Source organism: Schistocerca nitens, chromosome 2 (genome assembly GCF_023898315.1).
Source record: "Schistocerca nitens isolate TAMUIC-IGC-003100 chromosome 2, iqSchNite1.1, whole genome shotgun sequence".
In the NCBI taxonomy this organism is placed as follows: Eukaryota; Metazoa; Arthropoda; class Insecta; order Orthoptera; family Acrididae; genus Schistocerca; species Schistocerca nitens.
In genome coordinates, this window is record NC_064615.1 from 777,761,970 (window position 1) to 777,782,861 (window position 20,892).

General features: G+C 40.3%; 1 protein-coding gene across 2 annotated transcripts in view; it reads left to right on the forward strand.

Moving 5' to 3' along the window:
- LOC126237025 (fat-like cadherin-related tumor suppressor homolog) overlaps positions 1-20,892 on the forward strand; it is a 363,960-nt gene that overhangs the window by 275,762 nt on the left and 67,306 nt on the right. For both annotated transcript variants that reach the window (XM_049946768.1, XM_049946769.1), the window contains 2 exons: positions 16,210-16,343; positions 20,544-20,609. In XM_049946768.1, the coding sequence (XP_049802725.1) occupies positions 16,210-16,343; positions 20,544-20,609 (200 nt within the window). The remainder of the gene's footprint in view (positions 1-16,209; positions 16,344-20,543; positions 20,610-20,892) is intronic.

A 20,892-nucleotide genomic window follows, 5' to 3' on the forward strand; every position in this document is an offset into this window, starting at 1 on the left:
TTAACAGCTTCATAAACTGTGAGTAGTTTTACCACATGCACTCCACGGCTGCTGCACTCGTTGCAACACTTTTTAAAAAAATAGCTGTTGCCAATGTTGCTAGACTTGTTGGAGTAGGCTGCACCTGTCACTGTTTAGTTATTGTCTACAACTCTTTCCAGGGGCATAGTTAGTACTGGGTGAGTGGGGACTGCTACACTTTGTAGGATCACCTGAAGTTCACAGAAAGCTTTCTCTATCTCTATGGACCATTAACTCCATAAGACATAGTCTGCTAGTTTATATTTGTTTTTTGGCTTCAGGCCAGAGTGTCATGCATGCAATAATACAACATAAAAAATAATACATTTCAGATCTATTTACTATTTTCAAGAGCAGCTTTATGCAGTTACATGAAAACTGTTTCCAGTGAATTTCTTTATTTGTCTATTTATTTCTTTTTTCACCAATGTTGCAAAGGGCTTGAGTCTTTTACGTGCTTGGTAATAAGGTTGCTGAAGAGAGAAAAAAAAAAAAAAAAGAAAAACTGAGCACTGCCACAATATAGTTTTTGTTTCTAGCGGAAAATTACAGCTAATGAGCTTCATAAGTAAAATTTTTGCTTATGTTTCTCTACAACTAACACTGATTATAGGTCAACATTACAAATCAGTATTAGGTCTTATCTAAAAGAAAACAATACTGTCTTGACTTTCTATATTTTCTTTGAAACACTATAAATAAAAAAATTAATATACCTTCTGTCTTACATTACACGAGAGAGAAAAACTGATAAAACAGTTATTATTTTACAGAAACATTATTCCTTTCTTATATATGAACAATTCTTCCAAAAGCTATGTCCCCTTCATTTTATCAAAAATCTTTTATTTTCTTTGTCGAGATTGATGTTCACAAAGATATTATTTGTCTTTATTTTTTTCACAGTGTCTTAGTAATTATTTTGCTAGCTTACACGATTATTCACATACTGCCATCTGTCAGCCAACAGCTACTCTCTGTCCTCCAAGCTGCCTCTCGCAGTCACAATTGTTTCCAACACAAGGCACCACCAGAAATCTTATCATTAAGCCTGCACGAATTGCGCAGTTTGTAAAAGAAAACAGAGAAGTAAATGAGCTGCAAGGCAGCTGTAATTGGTGATTTATTTGTCACAACTGGTTTCACTGCATTAAAACAGCATTCTCAGGTGGAAACAGTATCACATTAGCACACCAAGATACCCCCAATGTTCACAGTAAAAAATCAAACCCCTGAAGAAGCTAAGTCATCAAAATAAATAAGACAGGACATTGGGGCAAATAGTGTGCTGGCATACATGTGGTGCTTGCATACAGCACAGAAGGAGGTCAGGTGTGTACATGCACTACTGGTGCACCACCACACTATTCACCCCGTGTCCTGTTTTATTTATTTTGACGAATTTGCCTCTTCAGATTTTTTGCTTTTTGGCTATGGACATTGGGAGCATCTTGGTACTCCAATGTGAAACTGCTTTTACCCGAGGAAGTTGTAACAATGCAGCAAAACTGGTTGTGACAATAGAGAAATCGCCAATTACAATGGTCTTGCAGTTATTTTACTGCCATTCATTATAAAGTTAAATGGTTGTGGCCACCCACTTTACTAAGTTCTGTGAGAAAATAGAGAATATATAGAGAATATCGACCTACCAAAATTTGCTCTTGTGGATGCAGAGGAAAAAATCGAAGCATGTTAGCATGAAGGGGGAAAAAAGTAATTGTGAGTGAACAATATTGGTACATTACATTGGCCTACCCTTCAAAGAAGCTGCAAGTGTTCCCTTTTAATGCGTATACAACCTCATTTGTTTCCATCAGGTTGATTGTGTAAATATTATTACCCTTTTTGAAAAATGTGTAAGTTATGTATGTATTCTACTGTTTGACTGAATTTGTAAAAAGATCAGAGGTTTAATTTGCTAAGATTATCATTATTCATTGCTATATAGGAAGTCTTTTTCTCTGCTCCTACATAGAGAGCAAGCGAGTATTTTCCAGTTCTTTGTGGATGCTCAGGTACGATGTACTAGATTAACAGTCAGTGTTACTGATATTCAGAATAATGATACATATATTGGTTAGGGAACACATTTGCTCTGCCATTATGCAATTGAAATAAGTTATTCTGTTGGAACTATAATTTCCTACTTACTATCATATCTTGCCACACTGTTTATGGTGTTTTACTGAATATCCATTATCAAAATTATACCACCAAAAAAGTGAGAATTTAAGGAGATGGGACCTGGATAAACTGACTAAACCGGAGGTTGTACAGAGTTTCATGGAGAGAATAAGGGAACAATTGACAGAAATGCTGGAAAGAAATACAGTAGAAGAAGAATGGGTAGCTTTGAGGGATGAAGTAGTGAAGGCAGTAGAGGATCAAGTAGGTAAAAAGATGAGGGCTAGTAGAAATCCTTAGGTAACAGAAGAAATATTGAATTTAATTGATGAAAGGAGAAAATATAAAAATGCAGTAAATGAAGCAGGCAAAAAGGAATACAAACGTCTCAAAAATGAGATTGACAGGAAGTGCAAAACGGCTAAGTGGGGATGGGTAGAGGACAAATGTAAGGATGTGGAAACTTATCTCACTAGGGGTAAGATAGATACAGCCTACAGGCAAATTAAAGAGACCTTTGGGGAAAAGAGAGCCATTTGTATGAATATCAAGAGCTCAGATGGAAACCCAGTTCTAAGCAAAGAGGGGAAAGCAGAAAGGTGGAAGGAGTATATTGAGGATCTATACAAGGGTGATGTACTTGAGGACAATATTATGGAAATGGAAGAGGATGAAGATGAAATTGGCGATACAATACTGAGTGAAGAGTTTGGCAGAGCACTGAAAGACCTGAGTCGAAACAAGGCCCCGGGAGAAGACAACATTCCATTAGAACTACTGACGGCCTTGGGAGAGCCAGTCCTGACAAAACTGTACCATCTGGTGAGCAAGATGTATGAGACAGGCGAAATACCCTCAGCCTTCAAGAATAATATAATAATTCCAATCCCCAAGAAAGCAGGTGTTGACAGATGTGAAAATTACCGAACTATCAGTTTAATAAGTCACAGCTGCAAAATACTAACACGAATTATTTACAGACGAATGGAAAAACTGGTAGAAGCCGACCTCGAGGAAGATCAGTTTGGATTCCGTAGAAATATTGGAACACGTGAGGCAATACTGACGCTACGACTTATCTTAGAAGCTAGATTAAGGAAAGACAAACCTATGTTTCTAGCATTTGTAGACATAGGGAAAACTTTTAACAATGTTGAGTGGAATACTCTCTTTCAAATTCTGAGGGTGGCAGGGGTAAAATACAGGGAGTGAAAGGCTATTTACAAATTGTACAGAAACCAGATGGCAGTTATAAGAGTCAAGGGATTTGAAAGGGAAGCAGTGGTTGGGAAGGGAGTGAGACAGGGTTGTAGCCTCTCCCCGATGTTATTCAATCTGTATATTGAGCAAGCAGTGAAGGAAACAAAAGAAAAATTCTGACTAGGTATTAAAATCCATGGAGAGGAAATAAAAACTTTGAGGTTCGCCGATGACATTGTAATTCTGTCAGAGACAGCAAAGGACTTGGAAGAGCAGTTGAACGGAATGGACAGTGTCTTGAAAGGAGGATATAAGATGAACATCAACAAAAGCAAAACGAGGATAATGGAATGTAGTCGAATTAAGTCGGGTGATGCTGAGGGAATTAAATTAGGAAATGGGACACGTAAAGTAGTAAAGGAGTTTTGCTATTTGGGGAGCAAAATAACTGATGATGGTCGAAGTAGAGAGGATATAAAATGTAGACTGACAATGCCAAGGAAATCGTTTCTGAAGAAGAAAAATTTGTTAACATTGAGTATAGATTTAAATGTGAGGAAGTCGTTTCTGAAAGTATTTGTTTGGAGTGTAGCCATGCATGGAAGTGAAACATGGACAATAAATAGTATGGACAAGAAGAGAATAGAAGCTTTCGAAATGTGGTGCTACAGAAGAATGGGTAGATCACATAACTAATGAGGAGGTATTTAATAGGATTGGGGAGAAGAGGAGTTTGTGGCACAACGTGACTAGAAGAAGGGATCGGTTGGTAGGACATGTTCTGAGGCATCAGGGGATCACAAATTTAGTATTGGAGGGCAGCGTGGAGGGTAAAACTCGTAGAGGGAGACCAAGAAACATATACACTAAACAGATTCAAAAGGATGTAGGTTGCAGTAGGTACTGGGAGATGAAGAAGCTTGCACAGGATAGAGTAGCATGGAGAGCTGTATCAAACCAGTCTCAGGACTCAAGACCACAACAACACCAACACCACAAGTGAAGACTACGCAGGACCCACTGAAAGAAAATACAGATACCAGCTTACTTCCAAATCAGGTACTCCTGGCTATCCCCAGTAGCTCCACGTACCTCATTTATCCTAGAAACCTAAAAAGAATAAACCTATATGGTACTTATAGCCATACTATCTCTTGACCCTTGTTTGTTTCTATTGCTATGATTGATGTGTTACCCTGGTCATCCTCCATTTGTGCATGCTCAAATGGAAGATGTTTCCTTACAGCCATGACAGTGAGGATTCCACCAGCAGATAACATAAATGTAATCTTGTCTGGGTCAGCGTCATAGGGGAGTTTGTAGCTGTGAGTGAACTGTCTAGGAAGAGATTCTTCATCAGCCTGCATTCTCTGTACTATCCTTCATTGGTAAGAAAGTCGCCAACACATCCTCCAGTTGAAATTGCTGCATATTGAGGCAAACCGTGAAAGTGTCACTCTCGTCCACTGTATCTGATGCACTGACGTTGTCTTGGGTGGTGTGTAAATTGGTGTCTAAGTGGGTCACAGCATTGTCAACTATACTGGGGGTATCGTGTAGGATCCACACAGGCCTGAGACATTCACTTTAACATCTGTCAGTTTTGCATAGAGTAGAATACTAAAAACCCAGATTTCTCACCTCTCGTGAGCAGTCACCTTATCATTATGCTAGCTGTTCATGCTTCATGGCCAGACCAAACTTCCACGTGTTGTCAGCTATGAGTCTGAAGGAACATTATATCGTACCCCTGACCGACATGGTCATTTCAGTATTGTATCGAGGTGTTGTCGCTTTGTTTTATCATTCTTTGGGGGCCGGAATAAGATGGTTCCCTCAGCATAACATCATTTGAGTCTTTTTAGGGGTTATGAAAGGATTTTGTGTGGTCCGTGTGTCTGCAGGGGTGGTATCCTGAGGTGAGCGATGTGCAGATTGACCTTGCAGATGATGTAGGGAGTTCCTTGTCCATTGGCAGTTGCGTTCATGATAAAAAGTCTGCCAGTAGTGTAAGAGGTTCACCATTGAGGAGTTGTGGAGGGCTCTTATACACAGCGGATACTCCATCCAACCACCTCTGTGACACATGACCAATATTGTAAGTATGTGGTGCCAGTGCTCCACTAAACAATTACTTTGATGGTTGCAGGCTGTGGTTTGGAGTCCCTGAATACCACACAAATTGCAGTGTTTGGTGGAGAGTGCGGATTCAAATTGGCGGACTTGATCAGTCGTGGTACAGTAAGGGCAACCAAAAAGGAAAATCTGTAAGGGAACAAATGCCTTCTCCATGTATTCTGCCATGACATCTGAATGTGGCATGGCTTCCACACAATGAACAACACAATGGACGACACAAGTGACAGCTGAAAAATGTAGTGGAAGCCACCTGATTCAGGGAGTGGTCACAAACAGATCCAGGTGCACATCCTGGAAGTGACCCTCAAGTATCGAGTAGCGGCTGTGTTTCAGCTGTGCATTCCAGCCTATGTTAGAGGGTTTGCAGGCTGTACAAGCTTTGATACAAGGCGTTCAATCACATTTGATATTCAGTCATACAAAATGGTTCATGATCAGTTTTCGGATGAACGCACACATGGATGTGACAACTGTGCAGTCAGTAGAAAATAGCCTTCCTTGTAATGAGTTGGACAAGGAATCTTAAGTGCTCTGTGACACATCCCACATGACTTATGTTGACAAACCAGGAATTGTGTGACATTAGATTTGGAAGTCGGTTGTGGTGTTGCATAGTTGGTCTAGTAATTGTGTGTCCTATAGTTGTGTCTGGACCAGCTTGTTGTAATGAATATCTACTGAGAGTGCATTGATCCATGAGAGAGAGTGTCTGTGATGCCATTGTCTGCACTGTGAAGAAGTCAGACATAGGTCAGAAATGGTGCAATGCAATCTAGATATCGAAAATGCCGTGAGCAGCAGTCAGTTCATAGGTTGCAGATGTTGTCAGTTAATGGTCGTTGATCAGTGTTGATGGGAAGTGGTCTGCCTGAATGTCGTCTTTTAAATGGCATGCTGGTTCATACACTGTGCATAATTCCCTATTATAAGCCAACCCCTTGATCTAAAATTGGTCATGCAAATGCAACTTGCACACATGTCTGTAGCCTCAAATAACTGAAAGGAGTGTGGTTTCAGTTATCAGTTCAGCTGTGTCCGCCATACTAGGTTGACCCATGGTTTTTTACTCTGCATTGAACCCCCCCCCCCCCCCCCCCACTATTGCTCTCCCCCATGGTGAACCACATTTTGCTGTGCTGTCCCCATCTTTTGGTCTTTCACACTAAATACATTTTGTCTGATCTTTTGTGCCATTTTGTTTCTACTTTTCTTGTATCTTCTCCCCATGGTGTCATCCCCGTTCTCTTGACCATGGTATGGTATTGGGATCAGGAAAGGTTGGCATCATTGCTGGTGTCCCATAGTGAGAAGCATCTTTGGGGCAATCCTAGTCTCACAGTCTCCCCCCCCCCCCCCCCCTCCCTCCTGTTCTCAACAAACCAACCAAATCTTTCCTTCTTGAATCTCAAATTTTCCTCTGGACTAGTTTTTCTCGTATTTGGCTTATTCCTTCTTTTGTTTTGTTCTATTATATGCAGTCTTTTTTTATTGTTAGGCAAGTCAGCTACATACTTTTTTAAATCATACCCACTGAATAGCCCTAATTTTTGTTGTGACATGGGGGTCTTTACTAACTAGTGCATTGAGAAGTCAAATTTCTTTTGCCTCAAATGATCTTTGATGAAGATTGAAAAATTTCTTAATTTGCGTATCCATTTTATCATCATCATGCGAATCCTTAACAATAATCATTCTCTTACCTAATATTTTGGAAAATCTGCTTTCTGATTAAATTTCGTTTAGTAATCTATAGCTTATTTTCTAATTTTTGCATTAACCATTTTTGTCTATTGCTTTTTCTTAACCTCTCTAAGTTCTGCCCATTTTATTGTTTCGAGGGTTGGTTCTCCCTCAGTACACTCTTATATAGTTCCCTTTGGTGCTATCCCTTTACTCGTATGTGGTAAATTGTTATGAATGGTTTCAAATTCTTTTTCTTTTATAACTAATTTTATTTGGTCTGACAGCATTTTGTTTGCCACATTCCTCATCTGCTTCATTTTCCCCACACACTGTCTTCAGTCAATATGTTATTACATTTACTATTACTCTGTGAGGTTTCTGTATCCACCTCATGAATCAGTGCAAACTCTTGGTCCCAGAAACTGTAACAACCATCTTTTTTGCACACCAGATGACCAAAACTGGGCTTTTAAATTCCTTTCAAATTGAGTATAGGACTCAACCTGATGTACTTCGCTTATTTCCTGTTGCTCTTATGCAGAGCATAGGGCTTCGATGAAGCCCAACCGTCTAACAGGCTCTCTTAGTTTCTTTAACATATTAATTTCAAGCAGTTGTGGGTTGTTAGCCTACAACAGCCAAATGCCACAGTGGATGCCACAGTGGGGCTACCACCTCTGAGCCTTGGCACTTGCTCCCAACCAAGGAGTCTGCCATCCAAATGGCCTTTTCCCACTGCCAACCCCTTATTGCTGTCTTTCTTGACCTGATGAAAGCATATGACACCACTTGGCACCACCACATCCTCGCTACAATGCACGGGTGGGGTCTCCGAGGCCAGCTCATGATTTTTCTACAGAACTTTTTGTCACTCCATACCTTCAGAGTTAGTCGGTGGTTCACATTGTTCCCCTCCATATCCAAGAGAATGGGGTCCCACAGGGCTCTTTTTAGTGGCCATTAATGGTATTGCAGTGGCAGTCACATCCTCTGTATCACCCTTTTTATATGCTGACGACTTGTATTTTGTTTTGCTCCTCTATTGTTGGTGTGGCTGAACACTGACTGCAGGGAGCCATATGAAAGACACAGTCGTGGGCCATCACTCACAGCTTTCAGTTTTTGTGCTCCAAGACTTGCATCATGCATTTCTGTCTTCCACCCACATCCAGAACTTTACCTCAATGACCAACTACGTAGTGGAGACTTGTCACTTTCTAGGACTGGTGTTTAATGCCCACGTAACTTGGCTTTCCCATTTTCATCAGCTTAAGGAAATCTGCTGGCAGCATCTCAGTATTCTTCAATGCCTTAGCTACACTGACTGGGGTGCAGATCATCATACACTGCTGCACCTGTACAAAGCCCTTGTGCAGTCCCGTCTTGACTACGGGAGCGTGGCATATGGTCCAGCATCACTCTCAGCATTATGGCCGCCAGGCACAGAGTAAACGGCTTGTCTGGCACCAATGTCCCATAGGGAACCTCAGCAAGGAGTCCTGTACTCTCTGCTATACTCCATGTCTTCCAACCCAAGATGTTAACATCTGGAGAGTAAGATTAAAAAAAAAAAAAAAAAAAAAAAAAAAAAAATGGGAGAGATAAGGGAAGGAGAGAAGGTAATTTTTATCGTCTATAATAGAACATACAGCCACCACTGATCTTTATTTTACAATTATTATTGCCTACTTTGGCCCATATGAACAGATACTCATCTGCATTGAGCTTCTTCCTTCTTCTTGTAGAGAGAGTAAACGGCTTGTCCGACACCAATGTCCCATAAGGAAACTTAGCAAGGAGTCCTGTGTTAACGTGCCTCAGCAATGCCTCTGCGACGTAGATATCATCATCGCTGGCAGTGCAGTGTTCCTATTTACAAGACATTGAGGGCAATTGATATTGATCTCACTCCAGATGCTAACATCTTGGGTTGGAAGACGTGGAGTATAGCAGAGAGTACAGGACTCCTTGCTAAGGTTCCTTATGGGACATTGGTGCCAGACAAGCTGTTTACTCTGTCTACAAGAAGAAGGAAGAAGCACCACTGTGTAGTTAGACTTGCAATGGGAGCTTTCCAAACGAGCCCAGTGAACAGCCTCCTTGTGGAAGGTGGAGTTCCTCCATTGCAGGTCAGGCGACAACTGCTTGTGCTTTATACCTCCCATGTTCATAGTTCACCTCAAAATCCAAATTACCGTCTCCTTTTCCCTAACATAACTACCCTTCGGCCACAACAGTGGCCCACATGGGGGATTTCAGTTGCAGTCCATGTCCGGTCGCTTCTCATAGAATTTGAATCTTTCCCTCTGCCACCTTTCCTCCGGGTCCACTCACGTACACCTCCATGGTCAATGCCTTGGCCACAGCTTCTTCTGGACCTGTTGCAAGGTCCAAAAGACTCAGTTCCACCTGAGACCCTCCACCAGCAATTTTTCTCTATCCTTGGCGAGTTCTAGGGCTCAGAAATAGTCTGCACTGGTGGCTCGACAGTCGATGGTCACATTGGTTTTGCTTACGCTCAAGTTGGATGTACTGAACGGCACTCCTTGTCTGATAGCTGCAGTGTTTTCACTGCAGAGTTGGTAGTCTTCTCTCTCACTCTTGAGCGTATCCACTCCTGCGCAGGTAAGTCCTTTGTCATCAATAGTGACTCCTTAAGCAGCCTACAAGCTCTCGACCAGTGCTTCCCTTGCCATCCTTTGCTAATCACTGTCCAGGAGTCTCTTTATGCCCTCAAACTGTGGAATGCCAGTGTCCTTCATTTGGACTCCAGGACATGTCAGGATTCCAGGCAATTAACTTACTGATAGGCTGGCCAGGGTTATAAACACAAAGTCAAATAGGGGTAATGCAGGAGTAGGTTTAATAATGAATAGGAAAATAGGAATGCAGGTAAGCTACTACAAACAGCATAGTGAACACATTATTGTGGCCAAGATAGATACGAAGCCCACACCTACTACAGTAGTACAAGTTTATATGCCAACTAGCTCTGCAGATGACGAAGAAATTGAAGAAATGTATGATGAAATAAAAGAAATTATTCAGATAGTGAAGGGAGAGGAAAATTTAATAGTCATGGGTGACTGGAATTCGTCAGTAGGAAAAGGGAGAGAAGGAAACGTAGTAGGTGAATATGGACTGGGGCTAAGAAATGAAAGAGGAAGCCGCCTCGTAGAATTTTGCACAGAGCACAACTTAATCATAGCTAACACTTGGCTTAAGAATCATGATAGAAGGTTGTAAACATGGAAGAACCCTGGAGATACTAAAAGGTATCAGATAGATTATATAATGGTAAGACAGAGATTTAGGAACCAGGTTTTAAATTGTAAGACATTTCCAGGGGCAGATGTGGACTCTGACCACAATCTATTGGTTATGACATGTAGATTAAAACTGAAGAAACTGCAAAAAGGTGGGAATTTAAGGAGATGGGACCTGGATAAACTGAAAGAACCAGAGGTTGTACAGAGTTTCAGGGAGAGCATAATGGAACAATTGACAGGAATGGGGGAAAGAAATACAGTAGAAGAAGAATGGGTAGCTTTGAGGGATGAAGTAGTGAAGGCAGCAGAGGATCAAATAGGTAAAAAGATGAGGGCTAGTAGAAATCCTTGGGTAACAGAAGAAATATTGAATTTAATTGATGAAAGAAGAAAATATAAAAATTCAGTAAATGAAGCAGGCAAAAAGGAATACAAACATCTCAAAAATGAGATCTACAGGAAGTGCAAAATGGCTAAACAGGGATGGCTAGAGGACAAATGTAAGGATGTAGAGGCTTATCTCACTAGGGGTAAGATAGATACTGCCTACAGGAAAATTAAAGAGACCTTTGGAGATAAGAGAACCACTTGTATGAACATCAAGAGCTCAGATGGAAACCCAGGTCTAAGCAAAGAAGGGAAAGCAGAAAGGTGGAAGGAGTATATAGAGGGTCTATACAAGGGCGATGTACTTGAGGACAATATTATGGAAATGGAAGAGGATGTAGATGAAGATGAAATGGGAGATACAATACTGAGTGAAGAGTTTGGCAGAGCACTGAAAGACCTGAGTCGAAGCAAGGCCCCTGGAGTAGACAACATTCCATTGGAACTATTGACGGCCTTAGGAGAGCCAGTCCTGACAAAACTCTACCATCTGGTGAGCAAGATGTATGAGACAGGCGAAATACCCTCAGACTTCAAGAAGAATATAATAATTCCAATCCCAAAGAAAGCAGGTGTTGACAGATGTGAAAATTACCGAACAACCAGTTTAATAAGCCACAGCTGCAAAATACTAACACGAATTCTTTACAGACGAATGTAAAAACTGGTAGAAGCCGACCTCGGGGAAGATCAGTTTGGATTCCGTAGAAATACTGGAACACATGAGGCAATACTGACCTTACGACTTATCTTAGAAGAAAGATTAAGGAAAGGCAAACCTACGTTTCTAGCATTTGTAGACTTAGAGAAAGCTTTTGACAATGTTGACTGGAATACTCTCTTTCAAATTCTAAAGGTGGCAGGGGTAAAATACAGGGAGCGAAAGGCTATTTACAATTTGTACAGAAACCAGATGGCAGTTATAAGAGTCGAGGGACATGAAACGGAAGCAGTGGTTGGGAAGGGAGTAAGACAGGGTTGTAGCCTCTCCCCGATGTTATTCAATCTGTATATTGAGCAAGCAGTAAAGGAAACAAAAGAAAAATTCGGAGTAGGTATTAAAATCCATGGAGAAGAAATAAAAACTTTGAGGTTCGCCGATGACATTGTAATTCTGTCAGAGGCAGCAAAGGACTTGGAAGAGCAGTTGAACGGAATTGATGGTGTCTTGAAGGGAGGATATAAGATGGACATCAACAAAAGCAAAACGAGGATAATGGAATGTAGCCGAATTAAGTCGGGTGATGCTGCGGGAATTAGATTAGGAAATGAGACACTTAAAGTACTAAAGGAGTTTTGCTATTTGGGGAGCAAAATAACTGATGATGGTCGAAGTAGAGAGGATATAAAATGTAGACTGGCAATGGCAAGGAAAGCATTTCTGAAGAAGAGAAATTTGTTAACATCGAGTATAGATTTAAGTGTCAGGAAGTCGTTTCTGAAAGTATTTGTATGGAGTGTAGCCATGTATGGAAGTGAAACATGGACAGTAAATAGTTTGGACAAGAAGAGAATAGAAGCTTTCGAAATGTGGTGCTACAGAAGAATGCTGAAGATTAGATGGGTAGATCACATAACTAATGAGGAAGTATTGAATAGGATTGGGGAGAAGAGGAGTTTGTGGCACAACTTGACCAGAAGAAGGGATCGGTTGGTAGGACATGTTCTGAGGCATCAAGGGATCACGAATTTAGTATTGGAGGGCAGCGTGGAGGGTAAAAATCGTAGGGGGAGACCAAGAGATGAATACACTAAGCAGATTCAGAAGGATGTAGGTTGCAGTAGGTACTGGGAGATGAAGCTTGCACAGGATAGAGTAGCATGGAGAGCTGCATCAAACCAGTCTCAGGACTGAAGACGACTACAACAACAACAAGAACAACAACAACAGGCTGGCCAAAAAAAGCTACCAATAAACCGACCCTAGAGATCAGCACACTGGAGACTAATCTCCGATTGGTCTTGCACTGTAAAGTTTTTGGGATCTGGGATACTGTCAGTAGAACAAATAAACTAAGTGTTCTCAAGGAGACAACAAATGTGTGGAGGTCATCCATGTGAACCACTTCCAGGGACACTCTTGTCCTTTGCTGGCTCTGCATTGGCCATACTTGGATGACTCACGGCGACCTCCTACATCACGAGGACCCATCTCATCGTTGCTGTGGTTTCCACTTGACTGTGGTCAACATCTTGTCGGACTGCCCAATTTTAGCCACCCTGAGGCAGACTTAATCTTCCCGCCACACTGCCTATGGTGTCAGGAGAAAATGCCTAACAGCTGGTCTAGTTCTACCTTTTTATCACTCAATCTATGGGTGGGTGTCTGGCATTCTCTCGCAGGCCTTCACCCTCACTCTTTTGAACTCTTCCTCACTTTTTCTTTGCTGTTGGTTTGCCTTGATGTTAGTCTTTACCCTGTTTGTGCTTCTCCAGCATTTGTTTTTCTTTGGCTGGAGATTTCAGTGTGTTACAGAGTGGCTGGTGCATCCCTTTTATTTTTATGATCAACCAGCCCAGGCCCTCTGCTATATTATTTTAATACCTTCCACCGCTTTCTTCCTTTAAGTGCACATTTTCCCCTTTTGGTTTGCATCTTTTGTCTTCTCTTTCAGAATGGTTCCCAGTTAATTTAACGCCTTTTTACTTTCTCCCTGGAATACATGAGTAAAAGGCACTGATGACCTTGTAGTTTGGTCCCTTTACTCTCCAAACCAATATGGGGGCGAATGCCATTTTCTATCATTCTGTTTGTCCAGTTTGGCTATGCCATCAGTACTAGGTTGCCAGAGCCTCATCTGGGTACACCATGCAAAGGTGAGGTTGACATTTGCACAGGAGAGGCTATCAGAGTTGTAGCACAGTACCTTTCACCTCCTTACAGGGCTCGAATTGGTATACATTTAATAAACTCCATTGATGTGCATAAAAAACTTAAAAATAATACTGATAGGTTTTTCCATGAGGATCAAATTTTGGAAATTTTTGTTCTATTCCTTTGTCCATAGAAAACATTAAATCCTCTTTCCATTTACTACCATTTCCTTGAATTATCTCACCTTGGTCTACATTCTTATAAACATTGTTAGATGATAATGCTTCATTCTCTTGTATAGTCCTTACCCTCTAACAAATTTAACACTGCTGTCTGGTTCCTTGTATTATGGTGAGTCATGATCATGACTAATTGATTCCTTCTGTTGCATCCTTACATTTTCTATTGATTCCACACCAGTTATCCTAAGAGTATTGACTGACAGTGCACTCGCTCAGCCTTTTTGTAATGCATGTCTGAGCTTCTGGTATTCTGCAGCTGTATTTTTGTTCAGTGACTCTAATTCATGTTGAACACAGTATCTACCATTTTTCACAAAAGCTGTCTCTTGCTTGAACACACAGTACATAGTTTGCAGTTTACCAGTCTATCAACATTGTTCTATTGCTTTTTTACTATAACCTCAGCAACAGAATCATTCCAAGTTGTTACTTTGTCTTCTACTTTATTTAATCTAGAATCAAACTTGCTGAGATGAAAAATGTTCTAATTGTTGGTCCACTTTGATATTAACTGCTTTCACAATACTTTGGAATTTGTTTAAATCTTCTTCCCTTACCTTATTTATAATTTCTCTTTCTTCATGTTTGCCTTTTTCCTGATTGATTGGCTATAATAGTCAAGTGCTCTACGTATCCATAGAAAAAAGAAACCAATAGCCTCCTTAACCTACTAACCACACCTCAAGGAGATGAGGCAAGTCCAATTCTACTGACTATTATTTCATAAAACCATTCATGCATTAACCTTACACAATTTGCAATTCTTGAAACAGTTCTTTCAAATAGGTGGCTGCTACTACAGTCACTGCCCGGGATGCTAGCAACTGAGTCACTTTTCATGCATTACAGCACTCTGTATGAAGCACATATTATTCTCTTGTCTGTCAGTTACTTAATTCAGCACTTCGGTGTGCTAACTAGCCATGCAAATGCAGCCAAGCTTTGTATATTATTTATCTTACTCCTTGTACTTGGTTTGATTTCCTGTGTTATTGTCCAGACATCCTCTAAAGAATCACCGCCAACAGATCAGTCCATCCACAACTGCAATTCTTCCTCTTACAATCTTTAATTCTTTTATCTCGGTTATAAAAATTGTAAAACATAAACTCAGGGCAATATTATCTATCATACGTATTATGTATGCTTGAAGTCCCTGAGTTCACATAAACAATAGTGAGCAAGCGGAGTAGAAATCTTTCTCTCTAGCAATGCTTGTAAGAACCATTTGACAGCCAAAGATTGCAGGTCCTGTCAGTAGCATCACTATTTGAGAATCCCTTTATGAACACACATAAACAGCAGTGCTAGCCATAAAACTGGTCATCCTTTGTCTTTCATAGGTTGTAAACTAAAAATAAATGTAAAAAAAGCTGTGAATGGAATGGTCTCTTGGCCTGTGGGGAGTCATTTTGTATGGCTTCTGGTCATGCATGACTGGTAGTGATTAAGGGAATTCTGATGGCAAAGTGATGTCACAGATATTCTGCCACCTCATGTGTTACCTCTCATGCGATAGTATTGCGGTGCTACTTCATCCACACACAGCATGTGTGTCTATGAACTGCCTACACGATGCTAAGGTACTCACAGGGCCAGTAAGATCTGCAGATAAATCCCCTATAGTATATGTGTCTGACCAACTTGGACGTTAACTCAATCCCAACGCTTGTATCCAGGATATCAAGGACCAGTTAAAACACTTTTGGATCCAACTCATCTCGGAAGAGGATACAATAGCCTTGTGACACCCTTTCCAATTGCATCAGTGCACGCATTCAGGCCAGAGGGGAGTGTGATGTCATTCTGAGAAGTGGGCTCACTGCAAAGTTCTTTGTAAATCTGACTTGATTTAGTAATAACTGCAATAACATCACATACCCTTTCAACCCCTGAAGTTTAGTTTTTATTCCTTCTCCTCTTCTACATACTTCGCTTTTTATCAGCAGTGTATATACCTCTGTAGTGGTTTATTTACAGTTTCAAAATGTTTTTCACCCATGTTGAAATATATGCAAGCGTAATAGTGTATGAAGTCTCGCATACTGTGAGAGCTGGCTACAAAGAAATAGAGGTGAGTATGGAAAGTTGCTGGAAAGCTACACATCATCTTGTGCACTGACCAGTCAAATGGTAGTAAAGCGAGCATGTGAATTTGACAAGGTCTCGCTTACCACCCCCTGTCTTCTTGAAAAACTAAGTAAGTAGCTCTTGTTATCTGATTGAAACTCCCTAAAAGTAAGTAGCGGTAGTTCTCATTTTCATGAATGGTCTCTCTCATGAATAATGTTTAAAAATTATTTACAGATTTTTAACATGTTTGCAGGAATACTTCACATTTTGGGTGATCCAAGCCTTGGTGTGGGTAACATAGAACTCCATCTGCAAGAAATTGATAGTCCACTGAGGATAGTCCCTGGGACAAAGAACCTGACGCTAACTCGCCGTCTTGACAAGGAAGTGAGTAGCTAATGACTGTGTCCTGCAAAAACTGAAGTTAACGATTGCATAGACTACTCATTGTTAATTGCATGTAATTTGAATCAGTACTATTAACAATTTGAAAATAAAGATTTTGCTATCCAAAATTACATCTCACTACAAGTACTATTCATAAATTAATCACAGATGTGCTATTAAAGGAAAAATAGGTAAAATTTAGTTTATATAAAGTCTGTACCAACATGTTGTCATTACTTTTTGATGGAGTCGCTATCAAAATTCAAACATTTATCAAACCATGATACCATCTTCTTTACTCCCTCATCAAAGAATGATGCCACCTTGTGCTTCAACCAGTTGTTGACAACATCCTTGAGATCACTATCAGTTGTGACATGCTGAGTAGCCAATCCAGGCCTCCATCTTGGAGAAGAGAAAAGTTAATTGCTCTCAAGTACAGGCTATTGGGAGGATGTTGATAAATCTGCCAGCCACAAGGCCTGAGATTTTACGTTACGTACAGACCAATTCTAACATAAAAAAGATAATTTTCCCAGTTAATAACCCTGTTTGGCTTGTTAAATTAAACATGGTAAACAAAAACAATTATAACAGGTGTTCAAAAACTCTCTCCACAGTGCCATATGATTGTTAGCCATGTGTGCCGTATGCCGCAGTGAATATACCGAAATGAAACTTGGTGAAATACAAGTTATTAATTTATTGAATATTCATTTTTACTTGCAATTTTTCACATTAAATGTTGAAAGTGTCCCCTCTGTTGTTGAACACACAATTTAATTCATCTAATCATGTTTTCACACACAAAGTCAGGTGGTGTTAGGTCAGGCGAACATGGAGGCCAAAGTCCCTGTGAAATTAAGCAGTCACCACAAACATCAGCAAGCAGTGACATTGAAATGCAAGCTGTATGCGTGGTTGCACCATCTTGTTGAAAATAACCGTTCAGTATTTCACTTAACACAAGTTCTCCTATGAATATCACTGCTGTATCATTGTGTGTTTATTGTTTTGTTGAAAAATATGGAACCCACAATCCGACATCTAGAAATTGCAATCCAAACTCCTAATTTCACAGAATATACAGTATATACAGCAAAATTGAACAATGGAAAATCCAGGTTGGAATATAAACAATATAAGGGAAAGATAGATTGCAACTTAATGTGAAGATGACACACACTGAGCTGCAGACAGGCACAACGGAAAGACACCTATGTATTAGCTTTTGCCCAAAGCCTTCTCCAGGAAAGGAACGCGCGCACACACACACACACACACACACACACACACACACACACACACACACACACACACACGTCTATCGACATGCCAGCGCTTCCGTTTGGTGTGTATACCTGTCCTTTTTTCCCCCTAAGGTAAGTCTTTCCGCTCCCGGGACTGGAATGACTCCTTACCCTCTCCCTTAAAACCCTTTCCCTCTCCTTCCCTCTTTCCTGACGAAGCAACCGTTGGTTGCGAAAGCTTGAATTTTGTGTGTATGTTTGTGTTTGTCTATCGACATGCCAGCACTTTCGTTTGGTAAGTCACATCATCCTTATTTTTAGATATATTTTTCCCACTTGGAATGTTTCCCTCTGTTATATTCGTATTATGTACTTTATTATTCATGATACATAACTAATTCTTTTTTACTAGGAAGCTATCTATAGTAATTTGTTTCTGCTGATGGTTCAACACTTGGCGAAAATGTGACACAGCATTATCGGCAAATAAATTTGTAGTGTGCATAGCCACTGGTTCTTTGGGGTGATGATTTTCAGTGTGTGATGCAACAGATTACCTTGCATTCAGCATTTCTCTTATTGCACCAGAAGATTGCTGCTTTTCTGTTACCTCCTCCTCCTCCTCCTCCTCCTCCTCCTCCTCTGAACTCGTCTCCACAACTTCCTGCTGTGAAACACACTGCAACTCTATAAGCTCTTTGGTGGTCATTTCTTGGCTGTGATCTTCCACAAGCTCATCGATATCATCCTTATCCACTTCTAGTCCCACGCTCTTGGTGAAAGACACAATCTCATTGACTATAGACTCACAGGTACTGACTCAAATGCCTCAGAGTGACATCCAACAACGTACTCCAGCAAAAGCTTCCTCCATGCAGAAGTGAGAGTTCTCTTGGTAATCCTTCCCATGCCTTTTCAATTATCTTCATGCAGGCAAAGATGTTGAAGTTATATTTCCCGAAATTTCAGAGAGTGAGATTGGTAGCTTCAGTTATCTGAAAGCAGTGCTTAAGAGTGCTTTAGTGTAGAGCTTCTTAAAGTTAGAAATAATCTGCTGGTCCATAGTCTGTATTGATGGAGTGGTGATGGGAGGCAAACACTGGATATTGATGATTTGAAATTCTTCAAGGAGGTGGTCTTGTAGGCTTGGAGAACGGGCAGGAGTGTTGTCCATAAAAAGCAAGATATGGAGTGACAGATTCATGTCAAACAAATATTTTTTCACCAAATGGCCAAACACTTCATTGATACAATCATAAAGAAGATCACATGTCACCCAAGCCTTGTTGTTGGACTTGCACATCACATTTAGCCTGCTCTTCTGGACTTTGTACTTCTTGAAGACTTGTGAAGTTTCGGAATGGTAAAGAAGCACCACTTGCATTGGCATTGAATAGCAGTGTGAGACGGTCTTTCATTGGCTTGTGACTGGGCAATGCATCTCAGCCGTTATAAAGGTATACTCTAGCATCTTTGTCCAGAATAGACCCGTCTTGCCATAATTAAAAACCCGTTAAGGCAGATAACACTCAGAATCTATGAGCATCTTGAAGTTGCTGATGAAGTTCTCTGCTGCCCTTGTGTCGGAGCTGGCTGCTTCTCCATGCCTCATAACGCTGTGGATGCCGATTCTTCTCTTAAACTTCTCAAAACACCCACGGCTTCCCTTAAACACTTCTTCAGCCACTGATGAGCCTGTTGTCTCCTTAACAAGGTTGGCAAAAATCAGTCTTGCCTTCTCAGAAATGTTGTTCTCATTAACAGTGATGACTTGCAATTGCATTTCATTTATCCATATAAGGAGCAACCTTTCTACATCATCTAGAATATGAAACTGTTGTTTAGATACTCTTTTTCACTTCCTTTGAAGCATCAGTCTTCTTAATCTTGTCCTTGCTCTTGAGGATAGTGCAAATAGTTGGTGTAGGCTGAGTGTATGTACATGCTAAACAGCAACGCTCTCACCATATGTTTGTCGTGTTTCAATAATGATAAGTTTCATTTACACACACACACACACACACACACACACACACACACACACACACACACACACACACACACAGTGTGAACGCAAGTTTAAGACATTGTACATATGCAACTGCCGACAATGAAAGGTCTTCATATTGTTGAATGTTTCCCATGCCACGTACAAATGGCTGGTGACGTCACACTAAATTGCTTCCATTCGTTATGCAAAACATCGCTCATTAAGTGAGTCATTTTTTTTTTACAGTTTATTTTGCTCATTATGCAGATTGCGCATTAAGGGAGGTGCTCACTAAGCGAGATTCCACTGTACTTGTTTAGGTCATTAGAAGTGTGACATTCAACAGTTTTCTACAAAAATAGATCCATCTGTTGTTGAGTTTCTGATTCATTTACAATTGCTTATCAGTATGAAGCTCTTATGTTGCATTAAATAATGTTGAATGGATGTAAAATGATTCTGATGGAATAAGGAGAAAAGGAAAGAATGGCAAAAAAGGTCTTGATTTGACTTAGAATCAAGTGTTTCATTTGCCTGTATGTGAACATGGTCAATATTGTCATCTTTGTAGCTGCCAGTTGTAGATAACGGTAATGGTGATGCTCATTACCATTGTCATGGTAAATGAGGTTCATAGGGTGAAGTGCAGTACTAGCATACTGCTTGCTCCTCTTAGAAAGCACAATGGGCACTACCAGGCATAATTTCTCATCATATGATTGAAACTGAGTACTTCTCTTGATATTTTGCTGATAATAATTGGTAAAAAACATTTGATAATTTAGTCACAAATCAAACATTTAGACTGAAGAAAGCCCTGTATGTAATTACTGCTTTGAACTTGTAATTTCATTAGTTTATTTGCTCCAGTCATAAAACAAACTCCTTTCAAAACTGTTGTGAAATGCTGAACACTCAGCATTCTGTTTCATGTGATTCAAATGCAGTTTTCTTTTTCAGGGTGTGGATGGACCATCTTCAGTATTTGTGAGTGTCATATGTGAACGCAAGAGGACTTCAGACCCTGTGAGTAGTATCCAGTATGATATTGAAAATGTTAATAAAGGAAAGTAGGTAGTATTGAATTCTAAGTTGATTCTTGGTAATCAATTTCAATGATTTCACCAAAAGATAAAATATAATAAAATAACATTACAAAATGTGGAAAACAGTAGCAAAATGCTTTGTAATGGGACAGCTTTTAAAAGTGTTTTATTCAGTGTAATAATAAAAACAGGAACAGATGAAATGTCTTGTGGGACATCACCCTTGAACCCCTTCCTCCACTAACTTTGTGCAGCGTTGCTCA